The sequence below is a fragment of the Pongo pygmaeus genome, chromosome X (genome assembly GCF_028885625.2).
Source record: "Pongo pygmaeus isolate AG05252 chromosome X, NHGRI_mPonPyg2-v2.0_pri, whole genome shotgun sequence".
In the NCBI taxonomy this organism is placed as follows: Eukaryota; Metazoa; Chordata; class Mammalia; order Primates; family Hominidae; genus Pongo; species Pongo pygmaeus.
In genome coordinates this window covers 138912003-138939876 of record NC_072396.2, presented here as the reverse complement: position 1 = coordinate 138939876, position 27874 = coordinate 138912003, and the positions used below count along the sequence as shown (strand labels likewise).

The 27874-nt window shown below is 39.4% G+C and overlaps 1 protein-coding gene across 1 annotated transcript in view; it reads right to left on the bottom strand.

Annotated features, from left to right (window-relative positions):
• HPRT1 (hypoxanthine phosphoribosyltransferase 1) overlaps window positions 1-27272 on the bottom strand; it is a 40457-nt gene extending 13185 nt beyond the window's left edge. Inside the window, exons 1-4 of the mRNA XM_054472189.1 lie at window positions 27103-27272; window positions 13842-13948; window positions 11934-12117; window positions 921-986 (exon numbers count right to left, since the gene is read on the bottom strand). Of these exons, the coding sequence (XP_054328164.1) occupies window positions 921-986; window positions 11934-12117; window positions 13842-13948; window positions 27103-27129 (384 nt within the window). The 5' untranslated portion in view covers window positions 27130-27272. The remainder of the gene's footprint in view (window positions 1-920; window positions 987-11933; window positions 12118-13841; window positions 13949-27102) is intronic.
• Between the last annotated feature and the right edge of the window lie 602 nt (window positions 27273-27874).

Below are 27874 nucleotides of genomic sequence, written 5' to 3'. Positions count from 1 at the left end.
TTATATTTGGCATAGTGTAAATAAACAATAACTGGCAGCGTCAAAAAAAAAAGCAGTAGCATTCCATCATTTATTATTGGTTACTCTCAAAAAGTTTTTCAATGTACTAGAAGATAAATATTCAAATACCTTAATATCTCCATTATTTTCAGGTAAACAGCATGCTCCTGAACAACCAATGGGTCAACAAAGAAATTAAAAGGGAAATCTAAAAACAACTTGATATTAAACTACATGGAAGCACAATATACCAAAACCAATGGTCCACACTAGGAGAATTTTAAGGTACTAAGAAAACTCTTTGAGATTTCTTAAAATAATAGTATGTCTGAATTTATTGAGTGCATTTATTTACCAGAAACTGTTGTAAGAGCTCTACTTGCATTATAGCACTTAATCCTCTTAACTCTATGGCTGCTATTATTAACCTCACCCTAATCACATATGGGACACAGAGAGGTTAAGTAACTTGCCCAAGGTCAGAGTTAGGAAGTACTAAGCCAGGCTTTGAATCAGTTGTCAGGCTCCGGAACTCACACTTTCAGCCACTACATGATACTGCTTTGCTATCTTTTAGGAAACTATGTGAGTCTACCTCACATAGACTCACATAGTTTTTTTTTTTAAAAAAAGGCTATCTTTTCCCCCATCAATGTTTTTTGAAGGATCCCAAATTAGAGTCCCACAGAGGCAGACAGCAGTACTTGACAATATGGACATTTAAGGTTAATGTTGGATTCTACTGTCTTTTTACTACATGACCTAGGGAACGATAATTAACCTAGACTGCTTCCAAGGGTTAAATAACCCATTTAGTTATACTATGTAAACTATCTCTTAGTGATTGATTGAAAGCACACTGTTACTAATTGACTCTTGGTATGAAGTGCTTTTTTTTCCTTCCCTTTCAAGATACATACCTTTCCAGTTAAAGTTGAGAGATCATCTCCACCAATTACTTTTATGTCCCCTGTTGACTGGTCATTCTAGTTAGAAAAAAAAAAACTATAGATATATATACACACACATATGTATATGTATATCCTTATGTACACACACAAACTTCAAATTAAATGAGAACTAGAAGATTTGAGAAGTTAGCTATCTAATGTCCATAGCATTATGATATTCTAAATGATATGAATTATAAGAATTAGGTTTCCTGAAATGAATGACTAGAAAACTTTCAAGTAGAGATTAGTAAAAATTAAAAAGTCCTAATTGGCCATTACTGATTTGATGTTTTTGAGAGTCCTAAAAAATAGGTTACATCCATTTTTAAATGGGCAGTATTATAACAGCCACCCATCTTCAATCACAGTGATTTCTGAATTGTGAGGGAAGTTATTAGCATGACAGGTGTCTGGTTCTGGCCCTGTATGATTCCCATGAGTCAAGCAAATTTTAAGGGCTGGTCTATATCACACCCAACCCCAAGGATATGTCCCTCAAAAGTCTAGCCCAGGCCCAGTCATCTTCAGCATCGTCTGGGAAACCAGGTCTGATTAGTAGTCCTTTAAGGAATACCTCTTAGGCTCCCATTTTACCGCTATCACAGAATCCAATAAAACCCTTACAGGAGATTCAATGGGAAATGCTCAACACACTGTAGTTGGTGGTGACAACGACCATAATTTGGCTGTGCTGGATTCAGGACAGAAAATTTGGGTGAAAGAGCAGGTGAACAAAAGAGCTTCGACTTGCCCTAGCAGAGAGCAAGCCATACCATACCACAAAGCCACAGCAATTACAACGGTGCAGTACCAGCACAGTAAATGAACAAAGTAGAGCCCAGAAACAGACCCAGAACTATATGAGGATTTAGTATACAATAAAGATGGTATTTCGAGTCAGTAGGGAAAAGATGAATTATTCAATAAATGATGTTTGGCCAACTAGTAACCCATTTGGGAAAAAATAAAAGTATGGTCCCTACCTCACAGCATACACAAAAATAAATTCCAGACGGATTAAAATCTAAATGTAAAAAATAAAGCCATAAGTGGACTGGAAGAAAATAGAGAATTTTTTTAACATCCGTAGAAAGGGTAAAAACCCAGGCATGATATGAACCAAAACTGAAGAGGTTCTGTAACAAATACCCCCTTTTATATATTGGGCTCCAACAATAAGAACCCATAGGAAAATGGAGAATGAACACAAATAGACAATTTATAGAAGAGAAGGCTATAAAGTGTAAAATTATACCTATGTGAGAAACAAACACTAAAACAATGTGATTCTACTGTTCTCCCACCCACACTGGCAAAACTTAAGCCTGATAATATGCTGAGGGGAAATAAGCACTCTTGTTGGTGAGAGTATTAATTGGCATAGCTTCTTTTGAAAATGACATAGCAATACCTGTTAAAATTGCAAACATGCATGTCACTTAACCCAGTAATCCCACTTCTGGGAATCAACGCTACAAAAACACTGACAAGTATACAAAGATACATTCAAGAGTGTTCCCTGGGCTGGGTGCGGTGGCTTCATGCCTGCAATCCCAGCACTTTGGGAGGCAGAGGCGAGACGATCGCTTGACCCCAGGAGTTCAAGGCCAGCCTGAGAAACACAGCAAGACCCTGTCTCTCTTTTTATTATTTAAAAAATAAATGTTCACTGTATCAGTTGTTCACAAAAACGAACCAACATGTCCATTAACAGGGAACCATTTAAATTAATCAAGTTCATCTACACAATGTAATACCATGTAACTATTAAAAAGCACCTGGTGATCCAATGCACACTGAGACAGAATAATGCTATTAAAAACACCAAGTAGTGGAACACTGTGTTGCCCATGACACCATTTTTATTCAACATTTAAACAAATTTGTAACAGCAATTACATGAGTAGTGACAGTGGGGTTTATGAGACTTTTCACTTTTATGTGCTTCTATTTTTGTTATGCTTCTATATATACATCCATTTATTATGGAGTATTACTTTCAAAAAACACAAATGGGCCAGTATTGTTTGGTGTTGTAAGGTGAGCATATGACTTCTGATATCAACCTTTGTGTATTACTTCTCATTTTAGGGAAATTACAGACATCCCTTATTCTAACTAACTTAAAACCCAGCATTTCAAACATACAGAATTGATGGGGAAAAAAAAGAAAGAAGAAAGAAAAGACAACAAGCTTCAGATGACAGTGACTCACATCTAATTATTTATACTGTAAAGCCTGTTAAATAGTGACATCTTCTGGAGATACCTGGTATTACAGTCCAACTCCAGTTGATGTCTTTACAGAGACAAGAGGAATAAAGGAAAAAATATTCAAGAACTGAAAAGTATGGAGTCATGGAAAAATTGCTGTGATCCAAAGGCTACGGTGATAGGACAAGAAACAAGAGAACTCGAAGCAGTAAGACACTGCTGTTCTATTAGCATCCAAACCTCCACACTCCTGTTTGCCCCAAGGCTTTTTTAAAAAATAGAGACAGGCTCTCACTATTTTGCTCAGGCTGGTCTTGAACTCCTGGACTCAAGCGATCCTCCTGCCTTGGCCTCCTAAAGTGCTGCGATTACAGGCTTGAGTCACCATACCTGGCTATTTATTTTTTCTTAACTCTCTTGCCTGGCCTATAGCCACCATGGAAGCTAATAAAGAATATTAATTTAAGAGTAATGGTATAGTTCACTACATGGGAATACAGGTATAAGTGCCTACATTGTACACGAATGGCATACACGGATCAATTACCCCACCTGGGTGGCCAAAGGAACTGCGCTAACCTCCCTCCTTGGCTGTCTGGAACAAGCTTCCCACTAGATCCCTTTACTGAGTGCCTCCCTCATCTTTAATTATGGTTAAGTCTAGGATAACAGGACTGGCAAAGGTGAGGGGAAAGCTTCCTCCAGAGTTGCTCTACCCTCTCCTCTACCGTCCTATCTCCTCACTCCTCTCAGCCAAGGAGTCCAATCTGTCCTGAACTCAGAGCGTCACTGTCAACTACATAAAATTGCCAGAGAAGCTCTTTGGGACTACAAACACATACCCTTAATGTCTTTATTTCTATTTTGTCTACCTCTTCAGTCTAGGTGAAAAAATAGGAAGGATAATAGGGAAGAACTTTCTTTATGCCTACTTGTCCGCCCCTAGGAATTTTGAAAACCTCTAGGTAGCAATAAGAACTGCAGCATGGTATAGAAAAAGAGGAGGAAAGCTGTATAGAAATGCATAATAAATGGGCAGGAAAAGAACTGCTTGGAACAAACAGGGAGGTTGAACTATAAGGAGAGAAAGCAGAGGCTGGGTTCCCAAGAGGGCATGATGAGAATATTACTAAGTTAGGAATTACTAAGGGCTCCATGTCCCCTTAGTGGCTTACTACTATGTAGCTTGCTTTCTGCAGTGAACTTCAGACCTTTCTTTTAGGATCCTAGAATGGAATTTTTTTTTTTTTATCAGAAAACAGTCATTCTCTCAACATTCAAGCAGGCCCCAAGTCTACCACACTCAATCACATTTTCTCTTCATATCATAATCTCTCAACCATCCTCTGTCCTTTAACTGTTTTTCTATACCCTGATCAAATGCCAACTAAAGTGAGAATGTTAGAATCATATATTTTTAGAGGTAGACTGTATTTCAGATAAAAAAAATGGCAGATATTCCATTTTCCAAAATATGTATGAAAGGATATATGCTCAGGTAATAAGTTAATTTGTTTACTTGTATTTTATGAATTCTTTTAAATAAACACATTACTAAAAAAAAAAAAAAAAACTAAAGGTTTTTGTCAGTTAAAAAATGACACTGATGAAGCACAGCCCTTACAGATCATCTAGTACTACACTGCCCCATACGGTAGCCACATGTGGCAATAAAAATTACTTAAAAATTCAGTTCCTGTGTTGCACAAGATGTGTCAAGTCCTCAAAAGCCACATGTCACTAGTGGCTCTGTACCATATAGCAGAAACATAAAAGATTTCCATCCTCAAAGAAAGTTCTATTCAACAGCATTGCTCTAATTAAATAAAAAATACCATTTAGCCATAATAGAATTAAATAAAAAATACCATTTAGCTGTAATAGAAAAGATTGAAGAGTAAGTGCTGATACTTAAAAACCTGGTATTTTCTGCCATGCATGGTGGCTCATGCCTGTAATCCTAGCACTTTGGGAGGCTGAGGTGGGAGGATCGCTTAAGCCCAGGAGTTCTAGACCAGCCTGGGCAACAGGGTGAAACACTGTCTCCACAAAAAATACAAAAAATTAGCTGGGCGTGGTGGCATGTGCCTGTAGTCCCAGCTACTTGGGAGGCTGAGGTGGTAGATAACCTGAGCCTGGGAGGTCAAGACTGCAATGAGATGAGATTGCACCACTACACTCCAGCCTGGGTGACAGAGTGAGACCCTGTCTCAAAAAAAAGAAAAAAACAAAAAACAAACAAAAACCACCTCGTATTTTTAAGTACACTATTTTCAAACATTCAAACATTCAGAAGTTATTTCATCCTATCTTCATGGTTTCCATTTTATGCCTGGTTTGGGATTAGGATCTGATAAAATAAACATGTGCAACAGAACCACTTCTCATGGCTGTATAACAGACGATCAGTATGTATTTGCTGAGGAACTTATTCAATTTTCTTAATTTTTTTCCACAAAATTTGTGGTTTCGAGGGACCAAACTTGACTACTACACCTTCATGTTCTAAGAATCAGGGGACTTATATAAAACCTCAGTTGCCTGATAAGGACTACATCAAAGTGAAAAGCCATGGGAAAGAACTAGAAAGTATACTTTTGAATCTAGTTCTGTAAAGTTTCCTTATGCCACAGATAATACACATCCCCATTCCTGCCAAATTCTTTCTCTCACCCCTGTCTATGGTCTCGATTCAATAAATAGAAGGGCATGAATTTGCTTTAGATAGATAGATAGATAGACAGACAGACAGACAGACAGATAAATAGTGATAGAGACAAAGATGGAGACAGAGATGGAAATAGAGACAGATTTACAGAAGATAAGTTCTAGGTAAACTAGTGTCAACATCAAAGTGGTATACCTACATCTAACTATTCTAGAGAGTATACCTCAAAGAAATCGACTACATACAGAGAAAAAGTTTAAGCTGAAAGCTACTGCCCTCTTACATGAGACACTTTAAGAAACTACTTGGGGGGCAAGTGAGAAAATGGGGAGATGTAGCTCAGAGGATACAAAGTAGCAGATATGTAGGATGAACAAGTCTAGAAATATAATGTACAACATGAGGTATATAAGTAATAAAATTGTGCTGTATTTGGGATTCACACTAAATGAGATTTTAAGCTCCTTTTGCCACCAAAACAAACAAAAAAAAATGGGTAACTATGTGAGTTGAAGGATACGTTAATTTGCTTCACTGCAGTAATCTTTTAACCATCTATATGTATCCCATAACATCATGTTGTATACCTTAAATACACAGAATACAATTTATTTAAAATAAAAAACTACTCCAATATTTTCTGCATTTTTAATATGCTCACTCAAAGAAAGTATTAATTTGCATCTTTGATGTTAAACAGATAGTCTAATCAAGTCACTATCAAGATCAAGACTAAAGTTATAGCTATTCTCTTTTGATACCTTTTGAGACACACAAAAGGTATCAAAAGGTGTGTGTGTGTGTATTTTAAGATATCGTTTTGGCCAGGTGCAATGGCTGACACCTGTAATCTCAGCACTTTGGGAGACCAAGGCAGAAGGATTGCTTGAGACCAGGAGTTTGAGACCAGCCTGGGCAACACAGCAAGACCCTATCTCTACAATTTTTTTTTTTTTTAAATAGCCATGGGTGATGGCACGCACTTGTAGTCTCAGATACTTCGGAGGCTGAGGCAGAGGATCCCTTGAGTCCAGGAGTTCAAAGCTGCAATGAGCCACTGTGCCACTGCACTCCAGTCTGGGCAACAGAGCAAGACCTTGTCTCAAAAAAAAAACATTTCTAATTAAAGATAAAGAGTTATAGTTTTATGAACCTTGACTGCAACTGAGGGAAAATCCCGTAATTGGCAAAATGAATTCTGTCTGCTTGCAAAACTTCTGACTAATAGAGAATGAATAATAGGAAGCCCATATTAGAGGATCCACATCAGTTAAAAAGTTTTTCCAAATAAGAGTGACTCTGAGTTCTGCAGAGTTAAAAGATTGGGTTCAAATCAAAGACTTGTATGATCTTGAGTAAGTTACTTAATCCCTCTGTGGCTCACTGTTCTCAAATGTAAATGAAGATAATTTGTAACTCAAAAAAATAAAAATGAAAAAGTTTTCTCTAAGATTGCAAATCCTAAGGATAATTTCATTTTAATATCAGTCATTTAGTCTGGATACACCATAATGCAGACTAATTTTCCCTCTGCTTAAGGTCCACACAAAAACATTTCCAATAAAATTTACTTGTGTATCAACTTTTCCTCCTGAGGCTTCGTTGTTTTTTTGGTAAAAAAAAAATAAATAAATAAAAATAAAAATAAAAAAATCACTAGACTGGGTACAGTGGCCCATGCCTGTAATTTCACTTAGGGAAGCCAAGGCAGTTGGATTGTTTGAGCCCAGGAGTTTGAGACCAACCTGGGCAACATGGCAAAACCCTGTTTCTACAAAAAAAATGCAAAAATTAGTCAGGTGTGGTGGCACACACCTGTGGTCCCCGCTACTCTGGAGAGTGAGGTGGGAGGATTGCTTGAGCCCACGCAGAGGTTGCAGTGAACCAAGATGGCACCACTGCACTCCAGCCTGGGTGACAGAGCAAGATCCTGTCTCAAAAAAAAACAACCACTGGCCAGGCACGGTGGCTCACCAGAGGTCAAGAGTTCTAGACCAGCCTGGCCAACATGGTGAAACCCCGTCTCAACTAAAAATACAAAAATTAGCCAGGCATGGTAGCAGGCGCCTGTAATCCCAGCTACTCGGAGGGCCAAGGCAGGAGTATAGCTTGAACCTGGGAGGCAGAGGTTGCAGTGAGCTGAGATCACGCCATCACACTCCAGCCTGGGGGACAAGAGTGAGACTTTGTCTCAAAAAAAAAAAAAAAATCACTATAAAATTGAAATAAATTCACAACAAAGGAAATACATTTGCATACTTAACCTTCTTTTTATTTATTTATTTACTTATTTTTAATATTTTGAGATGGCGTCTCGCTACATTGCCTAGGCTGGTCTTGAACTCCTGGGTTCAAGCCATCCTCCCGTCTTGACTTCCCAAAGTACTGGGATTACAGGTGTGAGCCACCATGCTCAGCCCATATTTAACTTTCACTTTCTGAATATCACAGGGCAGAAAAGGTCATCAAATATATAGTACTATATTTCATTGCTCTAAGATGCACATTCACATTTTATTAATAATAGCTCTAAAATTGATGTATTACAACTGATGGCAATTTACATTTATAACTGGTAGTGTTTTCTTTCTTGGCAGTATGAAAAATAGTGTTAAGTCTTAAAATCAGCGACATCTTTAATTTAATGAAATAGGTATTTGGAATCCCCAGGCAATTTCCTATCTAGGCACTAGGTAAATAAAATCCTACCAAGCTACTTAGATTAAGAGTATGCATATGTGTGTGTGTACACAGAGAGAGAATTCTTTAGAATATTCTAAATAAAAAGTGGCAGTGATATTTGGAATGACTTAAATCCTTTATAATTTTCTGCAGTTGTGTTTTCTTTCTTATTTTTTTAAGACAGGGTCTCCCTCTGTCACTCAGGCTGGAATGCAGTTCCACTGCATTCCACTCAGTCTCGAACTCCTGCAGTCTCAAACTCCTGGGCTCAAGGGATGCTCCTGCCTCTGCCTCCCAAGTAGCTAGGACTACAGGTGCACACCACCATGTGCAACTAATTCTTTTTGTGTAGAGATGGGGTCTCATTATGTTGTCTAGGCTGGTCTCAAACTCCTGGCCTCAAGTGATTCTCCCACCTCGATCTCCCAAAGCACTGGAATTACATGTGTGCCACTGCACCCAGCTGTATGTTTTCTAATAAGCATGTTTTCTTTAATAAGAAAAATGGAGTTTTATTTCCAAAAAAAAAAAAACAGATGGGTGTGTTGACATCATAATGCTTCTTTATATATTCTGGAAACATTTAATAGTTCATAGAATATTTTTTTAGGATTAGTACAGATCAGCCAGATTTTAACTCACTGTTCCAAATTGGTCAAGATCAGCATGTAAAAATCATACTGACATCAATGTTATTGATGCTGCAAACAATTTAAAATTTCCATTTTACAGTTTTACAAATTAAGCTGCCTAATGTTTTATATGCATATACGAATATCTTACATGACAAGCTGCTGAATTATTAAACAGGGTAGAAATGTTACTTCAGGCTGGGCATGGTGACTCAAGCCTGTAATCCCAGCACTTTTAGAGGCTGAGGCGGGAAGACTGCTTGAGCCCAGGAGTTCGGGATCAGCCTGGGCAACATAGTAAGACCCAATCTCTACAAACATAAAAAAAATTAGCCAGCCATGGTGGTGCACACCTGTAGTCCCAGCTACTCGGGAGGCCGAAGTGGGAGAATCACTTGAGCCCAGAAGGTCAAGGCCACAGTGAGCTGTGATCTTGCTACTGCATTCCAGCCTGTGTGTCAGAATGAGACCTTGTCTTTAAAAAAAAACTTTACTTCAAATCAACAGATATTTTTATTTTTGTTATTTGTAGAGATAGGGTATCGCTGTGTTGCCCAGGCTGGTCTCGAACCCCTAGCCTCAAGTGATTCTGCTGTCTTGGCCTTCCAAAGCACTGAGATTACAGGCATGAGCCATCATCAAATCAAGAGATATTATCAAAAGAGCTTTCTCAATTTCTACTGTTTAACAGTATATCTTCCTTGCATAGCCCTATAAATATACTAAAAAGCTTGGAATTGTATAGTTAAAACATGTGATTATTATATTATATAAAATATACCCCAGTAAAGCCTTCTTAAAAAAATTAACATGTCGGCCGGGCACGGTGGCTCATGCCTATAATCCCAGCACTTTGGGAGGCTGAGGTGGGTGGATCACCTGAGGTGAGGGGTTCGAGACCAGCCTGACCAACAAGGTGAAACCCCATCTCTACTAAAAATACAAAAATTAGCCAGGCATAGTGGCAGGCACCTGTAGTCCCAGCTACTCGGGAGGCTGAGACAGAAGAATTGCTTGAACCCAGGAGATGGAGGTTGCAGTGAGCTACGATTGTGCCACTGCACTCCAGCCTGGGCAACAGAGCGAGACTCTGTCTCAAAAAAATAAAATAAAATAAAATAAAATAAAATAAAATAAAATAAACATGTCAATAAATACCAAAAAATAGTATATCTACATAGAATTTCACATAAAATAAATTGTTTTCTATGTGAAAATTAACCTAAAAATATGCTTTGCTTATGTTTAAGATGTCATGCTTTTTACCAGTTGAGGAGTTCAGCTTAATAATCCTCTAAGATCTAAAACAAATAGGAAAAAAACTAAAAGTAGAAAATGGAAATAAAATGTCAAAGCATTTCTACCACTCAAAATTGCTCTTATAACATAAAATGCTTTTTAAAAGAAAATATTAAAGTTAAACTCCCCTATTTTGCTCGTTTTTGCTTATCTAAAATAACATTCTGCACAAATCCCCAAAGATTAGTCATAACGTAACAAGACTGATTAAGACTGATGGGGATGGGGAAGGAGGCTATAGAAGACCAAAAAGATAAATCATACCAACTCTAAGTACATGCTTTGACTCTAAGCAGCAATGTATTAAAGGCTGGCCAGTTATACTGCCAGCAGCTATACTGACTAGAATGAAGTCCCAGTGTAAACCATCAATCAATCAATCAATCACTTTTGTTGAGCAAAAGTCTAAATTTTGTGTTTAAACAAGTCTTTAATTCAAGCAAGACTTTAACAAGTTAAAAGGAGCTTATGGGTAGGAAGTAATGTTATGATGTATGGGCATAAAGGGTTTTAATGGGATAGGGAAAACGTCTATAATAATACTTAAACGGCTGCCCAATCACCTACAGGATTGATGTAAACATGGAAAAGGTCAAAAACTTGGGTCACTCAAATAGATGATTAATGGAGAGGATGAGGTTGACAGTTAAATGTAGATAAGTGGTCTTATTCTCAATAAAAATGTGAACATAAGGCGAGTTTCTACAAAGATGGACAGGACTCATTCATGAAACAGCAAAAACTGGACATTTGTTCTAATCTTTGAAGAGTATGAAAAATTCCTATTTTAAAGGAAAACAGTAACTCACAGGAAATACCAACCCAACATAAAATCAGAAATAATAGTCTAAAGTAATAAAAATCAAACGTTTGCACGATCAAATTATGAATGAAATTCACTTATAAAAATCACACTGACTTTGTTTCATCCACAGTGTCAGTGTTGTGATGCATTTCAATTGTGTGACACAGGCAGACTGTGGATCAAAAGTGGTTTCTGGTGCGACTTACTCTCTTGAGTATACCTGCGGTCCTCTTTCTTAAGTGTGTTAAAAAAAAAAAGTGGTTTCTTCAATTCGCCAATGCTCTAGCTCTCTATGTGCTTTCTAGGAAACAAGTGTTAACCACCTTATTTGTCAAACCTAGCTCCAAAGGACTTTTGACTCCCCCCAAACCGATGTAGCTCAAGAGAGGGTATCTGTCACCAGTATGTATAGTGAAAAAAGTATCCCAAGTCCCAACAGCAATTCCTAAAAGGAGTTTATTTAAAAAACCACACACACCTGTAAAATAAGTATATATCCTCCAAGGTGACTAGTTTTAAAAAGACAGTATTGGCTTTGAGGTAAAGTACTAGTGAATATGTTAGAAAAATCTCACTGTAACCAAGTGAAATGAACGCAAGTATGGTTTGCAGAGATTCAAAGAAAATATAAGAAAACCTACTGTTGCCACTAAAAAGAATCATATATTAAATATACTCACACAATAGCTCTTCAGTCTGATAAAATCTACAGTCATAGGAATGGATCTATCACTATTTCTATTCAGTGCTTTGATGTAATCCAGCAGGTCAGCAAAGAATTTATAGCCCCCCTTGAGGACACAGAGGGCTACAATGTGATGGCCTCCCATCTCCTTCATCACATCTCGAGCAAGACGTTCAGTCCTACAGAAATAAAATCAGGAATTTAATAGAAAGTTTCATACATTAAACTTTATAACAAACACCTCTTAGTCATTAAACTTCCACACCAACCTGGGCAATATAGTGAGACCCCATGCCTGCAAAAAAAAAAAAAAAAAAAATTAGCCAGGCATGGTAGCATGTACTTGTAGTCCCAGCTACTCGAGAGGTGAGGTGGGAAAATCACTTTAGTGCAGGATGTTGAGGCTGGAGTGAACTGTGATTGTGCCACTGCACTCCAGCCTGGACAAAAGAGCAAGACCTTGTCTCAAAAAAATGCATTAAAAAATTTTTAAAAATCTTCCATGTAACACATCCTTTGCCCACATGTTTCATAAGGTAAAAAATTTGATACCTTCAAAAAAACCAAGCATACCACTATCATAATTTTTTTTAAATGCAAATAAAAACAAGATACCATTTTCACCTATTAGACTGGCAGGTTCTGATTAAATGAAATTTCTTGGATAATATACAATATTAAAAGAGACTGTAGAAACTGGGCCAGTGGCTCATGCCTGTAATCCCAGCACTTTGGGAGGCTGGGTAACATGGCGAACCCTGTTTCTACAAAATAAAAATATTAGCTGGGAGTGGTGGCGCACACCTATAGTCCCAGCTACTCAGGAGGCTGAGGTGGAAGGATCGCTTGAACCCAGGAGGTTGAGACTGCAGTGAACTGTGATCATTCTGCTGCACTGCACCCCAGCCTGGGCAACAGAGACCTTGTCTCAAAAAAAAAAAAAAAAAAAAAGAGACAAATTGTGAAGAGAAAGGCACTCTCATATAACATCAAGAGTATAAAATGATTCAACTTCTTAGAGGATAATTTGGCAATACCAAAATATTCAATAAACTCTTTCCCCTTGACCCAGAAATTCCACTTGAATAAAGCTGAACAAGTACCAAACATGTAAAAGAATGTTTCTTCTAGTACAGTCTGTAAGAACAAAATAGTGTCTATCAATAGTGGACTGGTTAAATCAGTTATGGTATCTCCATAAGATAGAATGCTATGCAACCTTTAAAATATATTAGATAGCTCTAGATGCACTAATATTAAAAGTGTCCAATAACATTTAAAACTATACTCATATGTTAAAATATAAATGTATATATGCACTTTTGCATATAGTATACATGCATAACCAGTGCTTGAGAAGAAATGTGTACAGAAGGCTGAAAGGAGAGAACTTTAGTCTTCTTGTTTATGGCCTCCATAGTTAGAATATTTTATAACACAAATATTTTGATATTATAATTTTAAAATAAAAACACAGAATAGCCAGACATACAAGGCAAGCATTCAATGCCAGGTGAGGTTTTTCACTGTAATTGACTTAATGGAAAATTTTCAAGCTAGATGTGCATAATAATAAAAATCTGACCTTGCCTTCATGTGATTCAGCCCCAGCCCATTACCCTGTTTAGGACTGAGAAATGCAAGACTCTGGCTAGAGTTCCTTCTTCCATCTCCCTTCAATATTTACTTTGTTCTGGTCCCTACAGAGTCCCACTATACCACAACTGATACTAAGTAATTAGTAAGGCCCTCCTCTTTTATTTTTAATAAAGAAGATTTTAGAAAGCATCAGTTATTTAATAAGTTGGCCTAGTTTATGTTCAAATAGCAAGTAAGAACAGCTGCTGACATTTGAAATTAACACAAGAAAAAGTAAAAAACCTCATTTTAAGATCTTACTTACCTGTCCATAATTAGTCCATGAGGAATAAACACCCTTTCCAAATCCTCAGCATAATGATTAGGTATGCAAAATAAATCAAGGTCATAACCTGGTTCATCATCACTAATCTGAAAAAGAAATATAGCTGTTTCAATGAGAGCATTACAGGATACAAACATTTGATTGGATTAAGATGTTAAAAAATACCCTTAGTTTATCAGAGAAATTTAGGTATAAGATGATATTAGTAACTGTTAATTTTGTAGGTATGATAATGAATTATATAAGAAAACAACAGGCCGGGCGGGTTGGTTCACACCTGTAATCCCAGAACTTTGGGAAGCTGAGGCAGGCAGACTGCCTGAGCTCAGGAGTTCGAGACCAGCCTTGGCAACATGGCGAAATCCCGTCTCTACTAAAAATACAAAAAAATTAGCCAGGTGTGGTGACACATGCCTGTAGTCCCAGCTACTTGGGAGGCTGAGGCAGGAGAATCACTTGAACCTGGGAGGTGAAGGTTGCAGTGAGCCAAGAATGCGCCACTTCACTCCAGCCTGGGAAACAGAGCAAGACTCTGTCTCAAAAAAAAACACAACAAAACAAACAAACAAACAAAAAAACAGGCTGGGCGCGGTGGCTCACGCCTGTAATCCCAGCACTTTGGGAGGCCATAATCCCAGCACTTTGGGAGGCCAAGGCGGGTGGATCACCTGAGGTCAGGATTTCGAGACCAGCCTTGCCAACATGGTGAAATTCCTCCCTCCGTCTCTACTAAAAATACAAAAATTAGCCAGGCGTGGTGGCAGGAGCCTGTAATCCCAGCTACTTGGGAGGCTGAGGCAGGAAAATCGCTTGTACCCGGAAGGCAGAGGTTGCACTGAGCTGAGATGGCGCCACTGCACTCCAGCCTGGGGGACAAGAGCGAGATTTCGTCTTTAAAAACAAAACAAAAGAAAACAAAACAAAACAAAACAAAAAAACATGTAACTATATGTCTTAGTCATCTTAGTCAAGAATGTAGAAGTAAAATGATATGATATGGAATTTCCTTTAGGTCACAAAGAGAAAAAGAAAAATTTTAAAGAGCTAAGACAAATGCAGCAAAATCTTAATATTTAATAATATTCTAAACATGGGTGATGAACATACGGGTATTCATTATACTATTCTCTCCACTTTTGAGTATGTTTGAAAATTTAGTAAAACAAATTTTAACACACTGTAGTCTAACAAGATAAAATATCACACTGAACAGGAAAAACTGGCATGGTGTGGTGGCTCACACTTGTAACCCAGTGCTTTGGGAGGCTGAGACAGGAGAGTTGCTTGAGGCCAGGAGTTCAAGACCGACATGGGGAATGTAGCAAGACCCCATCCCTACAAAAAACTTTGTAAAAATTTGCCAGGTATGGTGGTGCATACCTGTAGTCCCAGCTACTCGGGAGGCTGAGGTAGAAGGACTTGAGCCCAGGAGTTTGAGGCTGCAGTGAGCTACGATCATACTACAGCACTCCAGCGTGGACAACAGGGTAAGACCCTATCTCAAAAACAAAACAAAACAAAACAAACAAACTACAAGAAAAACTGCTGGCTGATGCAGCGGCTCACGCCTGTAATCCCAATATTTTGGGAGGCCCAGGTGGGCGTATCGCCTGAGGTCAGGAGTTAGAGACCAGCCTGGCCAACATGGTGAAACCCCATCTCTACTAAAAATACAAAAATTAGCCAGGCATGTGGCACGCGCCTGTAGTCCCAGTTACTGGGGAGGCTGAAGCAGGAGGATCACCTGAGCCCGGGAGGTGGAGGTTGCAGTGAGCTGAGATCACACCACTGCACTCCAGCCTGGGTGACACAGCAATACCCTACCTCAAAATAAAAAAGAAAAAGAAAAGAAAAATTGCTGTCCCCACTACCCCAATCCCAAATCCAAACAGCCTCTCTCATCTCACAGTAAGGGGGAAAAATCACCCAAGAAAGCTAAGTGATCTTTTGAAAACCCAAACTCTTAAAAGTCTAAGATTATTACAGTCAACTCATGAAGTGTCATCATAAAAGATACTCTAATATTATTTAAGTAGAACCACATATTGGTTGTCTTGGTATGTCTAGCCTCTGGCATACAAAATATTTAATAACACTGATATGGTACCTGTGATGTGAAAATGTACTATGAGTACAGCTTTATAAATACTATATATGTACCTATATACAGAAAAAAATACAACAAAATCATAAAAGCAATTATCTTTGAAAGAGGAGTTACAGCAATTTTATTTAGTTCTTTATTGCTTTGCTATATATTCTAAATTTTTTTCAATGAATATATATCACTTTTAAAAAAATTCAATGGTCTTTCTTATAAATTATCTTTGGCAGCATGCGTTTTTATATATACATATAAAATGTATTGGAAATTTTTAAAGGATACATTAAATTAAAGCAAAATATACAAACAAAAAATCAGAATACAAAAAGATAAAAAGATTGGGAAGGGAGGGAGGGAGTAAGGAGGAAGGGTGGGTGGGTATAGAGAAATATACCAAATAATGGTAAGAAGTGGGGTCTTGACACTTTCTACACTTTTTTTAAATAAAAAAATTTTTTTTCTCTCTCTCTCTCTCGTTTTTTTTTAGAGACAAAGTCTCGCTATGTTGCCCAGGCTGGTCTTGAACTCCTGGGATCAAGCGATCCTCCTGCCTCAGCCTTCCAAGGTGCTTCGATTACAGGTGTGAGCCACCACACCTGGTCACTTTCTACACTTTAATATTTGTTTTTTGTTTTTTTCATTTTCAATGTCATTTTTATTAGTTAATTTATAATACCCATTCACCACTATATTCAAAGTCTATTTGAAGAAATAAACCAGAAAGAATGAAATACTCTAGCTCACATGCTATTCAATACTAAATTACCTTTCAAATCACATTCAAGAAGCTAATGATATAAGCTTTGGCGGTTTCCAATAAATATTGGTCAAACCATAATTAAATCTCAATATATCAGTTAGTACCTATTGAGCATCTCCTTTTACAACCTAAGCACTGTATTAGGTGCTTAAGTACAAGCAGCTTGACTTTTAATACACTTAAAAATACATATTTAAGACTTAAAATCTTATTTATGGAATTCAGTTATATTTTGAGGTTTCCAGTGCTGAGAAATTTGAGGTTTGTGTTGTCTTTCAGTCCCCAAAGCTCAGTTCTGAGTTCTCAGACTTCAGTGGAACTTCATGTATTGTCAGGTTGGCCTGTAATACCTGTGGGACAACTTCAGCCCCTGTGCACATGGCCAGGAGGCTGACTGCAAACATTTTCAGGTAGGTGGACCAGGACATGCCCCTGGTCATGGCCAGGTGGAGGCATAGTGCTATACAGCGGGCAGAAGTCAATGTTGATTTGTTTTTAAACAAACATGTACTACTTTCATAAGCAGAAAAAATTTCTATTCTTGGGGGAAAAGATTATGCCAGATCCTCTAGGATTAAATGCTGATGCATCTGCTAAGTCTTCACATCATATCAGAACATATTTACTATAGAAAGAATGAAAATGGGACATTTATGTGTCACCTATGTGAACATTCCAAAAATATTTTACAACAAGTAAATATTTTATAAATTTTATGAACTGAAATTTAGTTCAAGTTCTGGGAAAATACAAACCTTGCTAGATATTATAAAAATGATACAATATATATTCATTTCAGGCTCATCAGAATATATCTGTTATCACTTAACAAGAATGAAAATGCACCATTTTGTAGTGCTTTAAAATCAGGAAGATCTAGAGTACTAAAAATGACTTCTTCCTTGAAGCTTACTCACCAACTTCCTCCCAGTTACTCACTGCTTCTGCCACAAGCATAAACTAGGACCCAGCCAGAACTCCTTGAAATATACACTTATAACGACTACTGCATCTATCAAAATGGTTCAGTGCCTGGCTACAGGTTCTGCAGATGGACTAAGAATTTGAAAAGTCTTGTTTATTTCAAAGGAAGCCGATGTGAATTCTGCCCAGAGTTCATCCCAGATATGCAGTCTAAGAATACAGACAGATCAGCAGAGATGTATTCTAAAATAGGAATTCTGTCAATATAACAAATTGATTTCCAATCAAAACAGATTTACATACCATATTTATGTCAAGAAGTTGTTTTGTTTTATTGCATCCTAGATTTTATTTTTTTGAAAGATTTATTTATGGTTTACTTTAAGCATAAAAAATTTGTCAATACAACTCTTCCCAAAAGGCATAAACAAAAATTCATAAAACTTGCATCACTTGAGATACTTTAGGTATGAATTCACAACTTTGTTACAACTTACTATATATAATATATATAATATATATTATATATAATATATAATATATATAATATATATAATATATATAATATATATAATATATATAATATATTATATATATAATATATAATATATATAATATATTATATATATTTTATATATTATATATATTTTATATATTATATATTATATATATTTTATATATAATATATATTATATATACTTTATATATAATATATATTATATATATATTTGGGTATATATTGGGTATATATATATATTTGGGTATATTAGGGGGGTTCTAATTTAAGAAATGCATAATTGGCTATAGACAGACAGTTGTCAGAACTTGGCAATGGGTACATGCACGTTCATTATACTAAGTCTACTTGTAGATGTTCAAAATGTATCATAATACAAGGCCGGGCGAGGTGGCTCACGCCTGTAATCCCAGCATTTTGGGAGGCTAAGGCAGGAGGATTGCTTGAGGTCAGGAGTTTGTGACCAGCCTGGGCAACAGAGCAAGACCCTGTCTCTAAAAAGAAAAAAAATAATTTTTTACAAAATAAAAACAAAATGTATTATCAGACGATTAAATAAGAGGCAATTCATTTAAATGACTACTTTTCCCAGCTTGACATTTAACAAAAAGTCTAAGTAAGTCCTCTTAATTCATATTTAATGAACAAATATCAAATACTAATTTTTTTTTTTTTTTTTTTTTTTTTTGAGACAGAGTCTCGCTCTGTGGCCCAGGCTGGAGTGCAGTGGTGCGATCTTGGCTCACTGCAAGCTCCGCCTCCCGGGTTCACGCCATTCTCCTGCCTCAGCCTCCCGAGTAGTTGGGACTACAGGCACCCACCACCACACTTGGTTATTTTTTTTGTATTTTTTTAGTAAAGACAGGATTTCACTGTGTTAGCCAGGATGGTCTCGATCTCCTGATCTCATGATCTGCCCGCCTCAGCCTCCCAAAGTGCTGGGATTACAGGCGTGAGCCACCGCGCCCGGCCATCCAATACTAATTCTTAAATGGTAAGGACCCACTATTCAGAACCTGTATCCTTATCACTAATATGCAAATATTTATTGAATACTTACTATGCCATGCATACTAGAGAGAGTTAGATAAATTTGATACAGCTACCCTCACAGAACTTAAAGTGTAATAGATGGCATGACATGTACATGAGTAACTGTGAACAGTGTTAAACTGCTATTTAAAAAAAAAAAAAGACGGCTGGGCGCTGTGGCTCATGCCTGTAATCCCAGCACTTTGGGAGGCCAAGGCAAGTTGATCGCTCGAGGTCAAGAGTTTGAGACCAGCCTGGCCAACATGGTAAAACCCCGTCTCTACTAAAAATACAAAAAAAAATTAGCCAGGCATGGTGGCACAGGCCTGTAATCCCAGCTACTAGGGAGGCTGAGACAGGAGAACTGCTTGAATCCAGGAGGCAGAGGTTACAGTGAGCCGAGATTGTACCACTACACTCCAGCCTGAGTGACAGAGCGAGACTCCATCTAAAAAAAAAAAAAAAAAAAGATACAGGTTAAGTGTTTCGGTAGTTTGAGAGAACTCAAACTCTGTCTCAGAAACCTCACTTGCATGTGGACCACTGATATGAAATAATATAAATACGTATAATTCAATAAATAGGAACTTCAGTTTTAATCATCCCAAACACCAAAACTTCCTATCAAACAGGTCCAATAAACTTAATCTCTATAAGAGCTAGACAGAAATCTACTTGGTGGCCTATAATCTTATTAGCCCTTACTTGTCCCATCTGATATTAATTAACCCCATCTAATATGGATTAGTTAACAATCCAGTGGCTGCTTTGACAGGAACAGTTGGAGAGAGATGGGGATTGCAACATATTCAATTATACAAAAATGCATTCAGCATCTACCTTGATTAAGGCAGTGTGCAATAGAATTTGCAGGAGAGCAAAAGAATGATTATAAATTTACAACCCTTAAAGAGCTTATAGCTGGGCGTGGTGGCTCATGCCTGTAAATCCCAGCACTTTGGGAGGCTGAGGCAGGTGGATCACCTGAGGCCAGAAGTTCGAGACCAGCCTAGCCAACATGGCGAAACCCTGTCTCTACAAAAAATACAAAAATTAGCTGGGTGTGGTGGCACGTGCCTGTAATCCCAGTTACTTGGGAGGCTGAGGCAGGAGAATCGCTTGAACCTAGGAGGTGGAGGCTGCAGTGAGCCGAGATTGTGCCACTGTACTCCACTCCACTCCAGCCTGGGCGACAAGAGCAAGACTCCATCACAAAAAAAAAAAAAAAAAAAAAAAAAAAGAGTTTATAATCTAGTGGGAAAAGCATATATACATATAACTAACTGTATAGCATAATAAAGCTCATAATCTGTACCAAAATCTAATTCAACAAGCCCACAAACTTGTGATTTACCAAAAACAGTTATATATACACAAAAAAGTAAACCTAGAACCCAAAGTTACCCAGCACCAATGATTCTCTCCCTAAGCAGTATCAAGTTTAAAGCAGTGATTACATTCTACTGCCTAGATTGTAAACTGAGTAAAGGAGACCAGCACCTTTCTGCCACTGAACTAGCACAGCCGTCTAAACCAACAAGGCAATGGCAGTGCCCAACTTTCTGTATGAATATAAGTCACATCTGTTTTATTATTTGTGACTTGGTGTTGCATGTGGTTACTATCAACACCTTCTGAAAGAACAACTACCTGCTCAGGCTGCCATAACAAAATACCACAGACTGAGTGACTTAACAGAAACTTATTTCTCACAGTTTTGGAGGCTGGGAAGTCCAAAATTAAGGTACCTGCAAGGTAAGTTTCAATCTGAGGCCTCTTCTTTGGCTTGAAGGTCTTCTAACTGTGTGCTCGCATGACCTCTTCTAGCAAGCTCTCTGGTGTCTCTTTCTTTTTTTTTTTTTTGAGACAGAGTCTCACTCTGTCACCCAGGCTGGAGTACAGCGGCACAATCTGGGCTCACTGCAACCTCCACCTCCCGGGTTCAAGTGATTCTCGTGCCTCACCCTCCCGAGTAGCTTGGATTACAGGAGCCCGCTACCACACCCAGCTAATTTTTGTATTTTTAGTAGAGACGGGATTTCACTACATTGGCCAGGCTGGTCTCAAACTCCTGACCCCGTGATCCACCCACCTTGGCCTCCCAAAGTGCTGGGATTACAGGTGTGAGCCACTGCGCCCATCCTGGTGTCTTTTAAGGGCACTAATCCAATCAGACCTGGGCCCAACCCTCCTGACTTCTTCTAACTCTAATTACCTTCCAAAGGCCCTGTCTCCAAATACCATCACACTGGGGGTTAGGACTTCAAAAAAGGTATGGGGGGTGGGGGAGGACATAAATGCTCAGTCCATAACAAGCACCCAACATAAAAATGGCTAGAACAGATCACAAAAAAAAGGTCCTGTATGGCTTTGGGGAAGGGCTCAACCCCAAAATATCTGAGCTCTGGAGGGGCCTAGAAGTGGTAAATGAATGAAAACGTGGTTACTCTCCAGATCTGCCTTTCCCAAATATGGCCATTTCTGGCTGAACCAGAAATCAAAGGACAGGTTATTAATTACTAGCTCTAAGTTACTTACCATTTGCTGAGACAGTTCAGAAATCTGACAGCATCTCCTCAGAGATCTAGAACACAGTTCTCAAATTCTAACTTACTTGTGATATACTTGTGAATGATAAAAATCGCTACAGGTACTTTTATTAATCTGAAAGAGTATTGAGAAATTACCTTTCATTCTGACTTTTGTCTAGAATGAAAATCAATACTTTTGCTATAATCGATTACTGAAATAATTTTACTTTCCAGTAAAACTGGCATTACAATTTTTTTCAATTTTTAAAACTTCATAAGTTTTTGCCAGACTGACCCATGTAAACATACAAATTACTAATAATTATGCATGTCACATCTGTAATAATGGCCTTCACGTAAACATTTTTGTGGTTTACACATAAAATCTCTAATTACAAAGCTATATTATCTAAAATTACAGTAAGCAAGAAAATTAATCCAAGCTAAGACAATACTTGCAACATCAATTCATTATCTGTGACAAGGATTGCTTAAGTCTCTTTGTGGTTAAAAAGGAAAAAAAAAAAAAAGACATGTTGGCCGGATGCGGTGGCTCACACCTATAATCCCAGCACTTTGGGAGGCTGAGGTGGGCAGATCACCCCGGCCTGCCCAACACGGTGAAACCCCATCTCTACTAAAAATACAAAAATTAGCTAGGCGTGGTGGTGGGCACCTGTAATTCCAGCTACTCGGGAGGCTGAGGCAGGAGAATTGCTAGAACCCAGGAGGCAGAGATTGCAGTGAGCCATTGCACTACAGTCTGGGCAACAAAAGTGAAACTCCATCTCCAAAAAAAAAAAAGACAATGATCGTGGGTCCAAACAAGACTTAATGGAAGTGTGTCTAAAAATGAGCTATGTGGGCCGGGCGTAGTGGCTCCCACCTGTAATCCCAGCACTTTGGGAGGCCGAAGCAGGCAGATCATGAGGTCAGGAGATGGACACCATCCTGGCCAACACGGTGAAATCCTGTCTCTACAAAAATTAGCTGGGCGTGGTGGTGCCTGCCTGTAATCCCAGCTACTCGGGAGGCTGAGGCAGGAGAATCGCTTGAACCAGGGAGTCGGTGGCTGGAGTGAGCCGAGATTGCAACACTGCACTCCTGCCTGGTGACAGAGTGAGACTCCGTCTCAAAAAAAAAAAGATAAAAATGAGCTATATGAATTAAAAGAGGTATAACAATAGATAAACCATATTTTATTTAATTCCTAGTAATCAGTAACATTTCCAAACTTCTGGAATGGGCAGAAATTGCTAGTTGGCATATTTTTACCTTTTATATTCAGATACATTAAAATTCTCAAAAAAACACCTCAAAGCAGATGATCCGCCATCTCCTTGGATAATTTGTGTTAACTCAGGATAACAGGAAACCAAAATTATGAGTTACTGATGCAATATTCCTAAATGTAAAAATAATTAAAGCTAATAGTAGATTCATCTTCCAATTTCATAACAGTCTTACAAATAAACTACATATATAACTTGCTTGCCTTCCCTTCTGAGGGATAAAGCTGTTAGAAGAATTAAAATCGGCATTCTTGACGATTCAACCAAGGGAGGGATAAATTATTACTCATTCTATGGACATGGGCTCCTAACTACTATATGTGTAAGGACATGAATTTACCCAATATTACAATTTTTCCTTTTGTTAGTGTGCACAGTGGAAGAATAGACATGTTCACTCTGGACAAAAAAAAAAAAAAAATTATACTTATCAGTTATCAGAAGCACAATGCTGAAGACAGTAGTTCCCTAACAATTTGAAGTATGTGATTGAACTAGTAAATTATCTTAGTAGTACTGAATTATTGTAAATGTTAGTAATTTGGCAGCCACTGGGCAGGAAAATAAGAACTGAGGCTCAATATTGATATTAATGGTGGTGATTGACACAAAAATTTTATCAAGTCTACACAATATAAAATTACAGAAAGGTAGAAGAGTATACCAGTACAACTTCAACATATCTTCACTACAAGGGAGTAAAATGACATGGCCTAGTTACTATCTAATGAACTGCAGAAAACTAAAAGAAAACTCCAAGGCACCTCTTCTCTGCTGATCTGGTTGGTCCTTTTCCTACCTTTTGCAATACCCAGATACAAACAATGGATAGAAAACAAAGTAGACTTGTAGTATGCAGGTCACAGTGCTAAACTCACAGAAACCCCTCAACTGAACTGCTCTATTTCCTGGTGGTCACAAAGAGTAATTCTGGTTTACACCTACAGACTGATGCCAGTCTACACCCTGTTGATAACAGTGTGGCCAAGGACAAAAAAAAAGTGCTCCGTTTTACCAATTCTGTAAAAAATTATTGGCAGGGTAAGCTCGGCTAGGGCAGGATTACATTTCTAGGACTACCATCCCTGAAATTTAGAAGATATTATATCCACATAAAGTATATCTTTCACATTAATTTGCAAAAATCTAAAAGCTTTTTCTTAGCTCAAATGTGTCCAAGTTTACCCTGGCAGTTTAAAACGATAGTTACAAGCAGCATGGGTTGTATCAGACACATTTGAGGGCCAATTTCATGTAAGTGATATTGGGCAAGTTACTTCAACTATCTGTGCCTCCAAGGTCATACTAGTGTTTATTTACCTAAAGGATACCTGTTATGTAACTTTAGGGTGTTTACATTAGATAATGCCTGGAAAATATTTACTTCAACGCCTAAAACATAAGTTAAGTATTCAATAAATATCTACTATTGCCACTACTAACTTAAAAATTTAGAGATTAAGAGCAGAATCTGGGGCGAGACAAACTTAGTTTCAAATCCTAGTATTGTTGGGCAATCTTGGGCAAGTTACTTAACCTCTCTGATTTGCGTAATTTAAAAAATTAGTTAATATACATAACAGGGCTTAGAAGAGTATCTAGCACATAACACCATTTAAGCATTTGTTATTGCTAACATGCAAACAATTTAAGGGAAGGAAATTTTTTAAAAAGGAAGAGGGATTTGCAAACTAAAAACAATGAGTATCTTATGTTCAAAGAAAACTAACAAACAACCAGCTCTAGCAATAATTAAATTCACTATATACTGGGGCAGGCATCACACCCCAAAGCTAAAAGCATCTACCTAGGCCAGGCACGGTGGCTCATGCCTGTAATCCCAGCACTTTGGGAAGCAGAGGCGGGCCGATCGCTTGAGCTCAGGAGTTCAAGACCAGCCTGGACAACATGGCAAAACACCATCTCTACAAAAAATACAAATATTAGGCCGGGCGCAGTGGCTCAAGCCTGTAATCCCAGCACTTCGGGAGGCCAAGGCGGGTGGATCACCTGAGATCAGGAGTTCGAGACTAGCCTGGCCAACATGGTGAAACCTCGTCTCTACTAAAAATATAAAAAAATTAGCCAGGCATGGTGGCAGGCGCCTGTAATCCCAGCTACTCAGGAGGATGAGGTAGGAGAATCGCTTGAACCCGGGAGGCAGAGGTTGCAGTGAGCCGAGATCACGCCACTGCACTCCAGCCTGGGCAACAAGAGCGAAACTCCGTCTCAAAAAAATAAATAAATAAATAAAATAAAATACAAATATTAGCCAGGGATAGTTGTGCGCACCTGTAGTCCCAGCTACTCGGGAGGCTGAAGTGGGAGAATCTCCTGAGCCTGGGGAGAATCACCTGAGCCCGGGAAGTCGAGGCTGCAGTGAGCAGTGATTGCACCACTGCACTCCATCCTGGGTGACAGAGTGAGACCCTGTCTCAAAAAAAAGAAATTGGCAGAATTAATTAAGTTGATATTTAGAGATGAAAAATCAACATTTTTTCCTCAGCAACTGAATAAAAACAACAGCCACTACCATTTTTTTGAGTACCTATTATTAGCCTATTTTTTAACTAGTATCACTTGAGAGAGAGAGAGCTAGGTTCGAGACAGAGCTCCTTCTCTTAATAACTGTATGACCTAGGGTATGTCTGTTAGCCTCTCTGAGGCTTCAAAGGTTCCTCATCTGTAAAATGGTAATAATCATACCATTGCTACAGGACTGTTTTGAAGACTAATTAGGACTATGTATGTAAACATGATGATGGCTATTATTACTATTCCCCGCCAGGGACCATGCAAGGGTTGTTGATTCACATAGACTATCTTATAATCCTCTCAATAACTCCAGGAGGTAGCCAGCACCTCAGATATACATAAAATGACTTAAGCCCAGAGAGGTGAAGTAAGTTGCCCACAGCCACACAACTAGTAAATAGCCCAAACAAGCTGGATTCCCAGTCAGACTCCGTTAATAGCACTGCTCTTTACCTTAAGTCATTACAATGCCTAATATGAAACAGAATCGTTTCTTTCTTAGGGCTCAAGTGGTTAAATTATTTAATGTTCAACAAACCATCATCGAGGACCTCTTACAAGCCAAGTACTGTGCTATGTGCCAGAGTTACGGCGGTGATTTCTGCCCTTAAAAAGTTTTAGTGGGAGAAACAACAGGTAACCAGGTCATTGCCAAAACAACAAAAATAATCATAATAAAGCAGGCTAAAGCATTTAACTGGCAGGGGTTTTGACTATTTTAGCAAGCATGATCATAACGGTTGAGGAGGGAGGCCAGCGGCTTGGCCGGTTCAACAAACCAGAAAAAACCAATGAGGGTGGAGCCAAGATACCAGAGGCTGATTACAGTTAAGAATGTTCTTGAAGGTAAGGACCAGATTCTCATTTTCTATATCCTGGGGCATCGGTCAGCATGGAATCCGGATTCTAGCACATGTGAATTTCGGCTTGAAATGACCTAATGCCTTTTCCCTAGTTCCTTCGTGTGTCAAATACGCATGGTTACCGCTACCAGAGCTGTAGTGGGGCTTCAATGAGGCCATGCGCATCTCCATAAAGATGAACTACAGTGTGTGCAAAACTAAAGGCAAAACCTGGTCCCCACACGCCCTCCCAGCTGGTCGCTTTCCGTGCCGAGGCCCCTCCAGAGGTGCCCCGAGAACCTCACCATCGCACCCCAAACTTCCAGGGAAGGGCCTCTCCCGAGAAAGCCCCCACGCCCCCACTCCGCGCCATCATTCCCCAATCTGCCCTCGGCCCCTCCCTGCAGCACGCTCGCAGGCGGCACATGTCAACCAAAACGCCATTTCCACCTTCTCTTCCCACACGCAGTCCTCTTTTCCCTGGGCTCCCCCGAGGAGGGACCCACCCCAAACCCCGCCATTCCGTCCTCCCTGCCGCCCTCGCGTGACGTAAAGCCGAACCCGGGAAACTGGCCGCCCCCGCCTGCGGGGTTCCCTGGGCCCGGCCGCCCGAGCCCGCACTGCGGACCCCGCGCCTCAGGGCCCGGCCGCCACCTGCCGCGTGGGCCTGAACCGGCCAGGGCCGGCAGGCCGAGCTGCTCACCACGACGCCAGGGCTGCGGGTCGCCATAACGGAGCCGGCCGGCGCGCGGGCTGACTGCTCAGGAGGAGGAAGCCGGTGGCGGAGCAGAGGAGGAGGCGGAGGCGCGCGGGAAAGCCGAGAGATTCGCCCGAGGGCTCGTCGCAGCCGCCTGAAGCTGAGGAGAAGCAGGCCCCGCCCTCTCCCCGCCCCGCCCCGCCCCGCCCCGCCCCGCAGGCCCCGCCCGCGCGCCTACGCCGGCGCCTACCAGTTTGCAGGCTCACTAGGTAGCCGTGGGAATTTTCTCCCAGAAGAAGCGGAGGCTCCCCCAGCGAAGCCTGTTTCCCTCCCCACTCAGTCTCCTATTCAGAGGGCTCCCAGATTCCCAAACCTACCGCCGTCCGCGTTGCTTCATGGCGGCCGTAAACCGGGCCCCGGCTCTTCGGGTTCCAGTCACCGCGTGAATCCTTGGACCAAACGTCCCATTCCCAAGACCTTGCACTACCTGTGGCTAATTTTTAGTCTCTACAAAAATGAAAAATTAGCTGGGCCTGGTGGCCATGTGCCTGTAGCCCCAGCTACTTGGGAGGCTGAGGTGGGAGGATGGCTTGAGCCCAGGAGGTCGAGGCTGCAGTGAGCCAAGATCGTGCCACTGCACTCCAGCCTGAGCAACAGAGAAATATCCTGTCTCAGGAAAAAAAAAAAAAAAGAGAGAGAGAGAGAGAGAGAATAATTACTGCCATGAAGAGTTTTACGAGAATTGTAAAAATCATTTATGTAAAGTACCTCATATAGT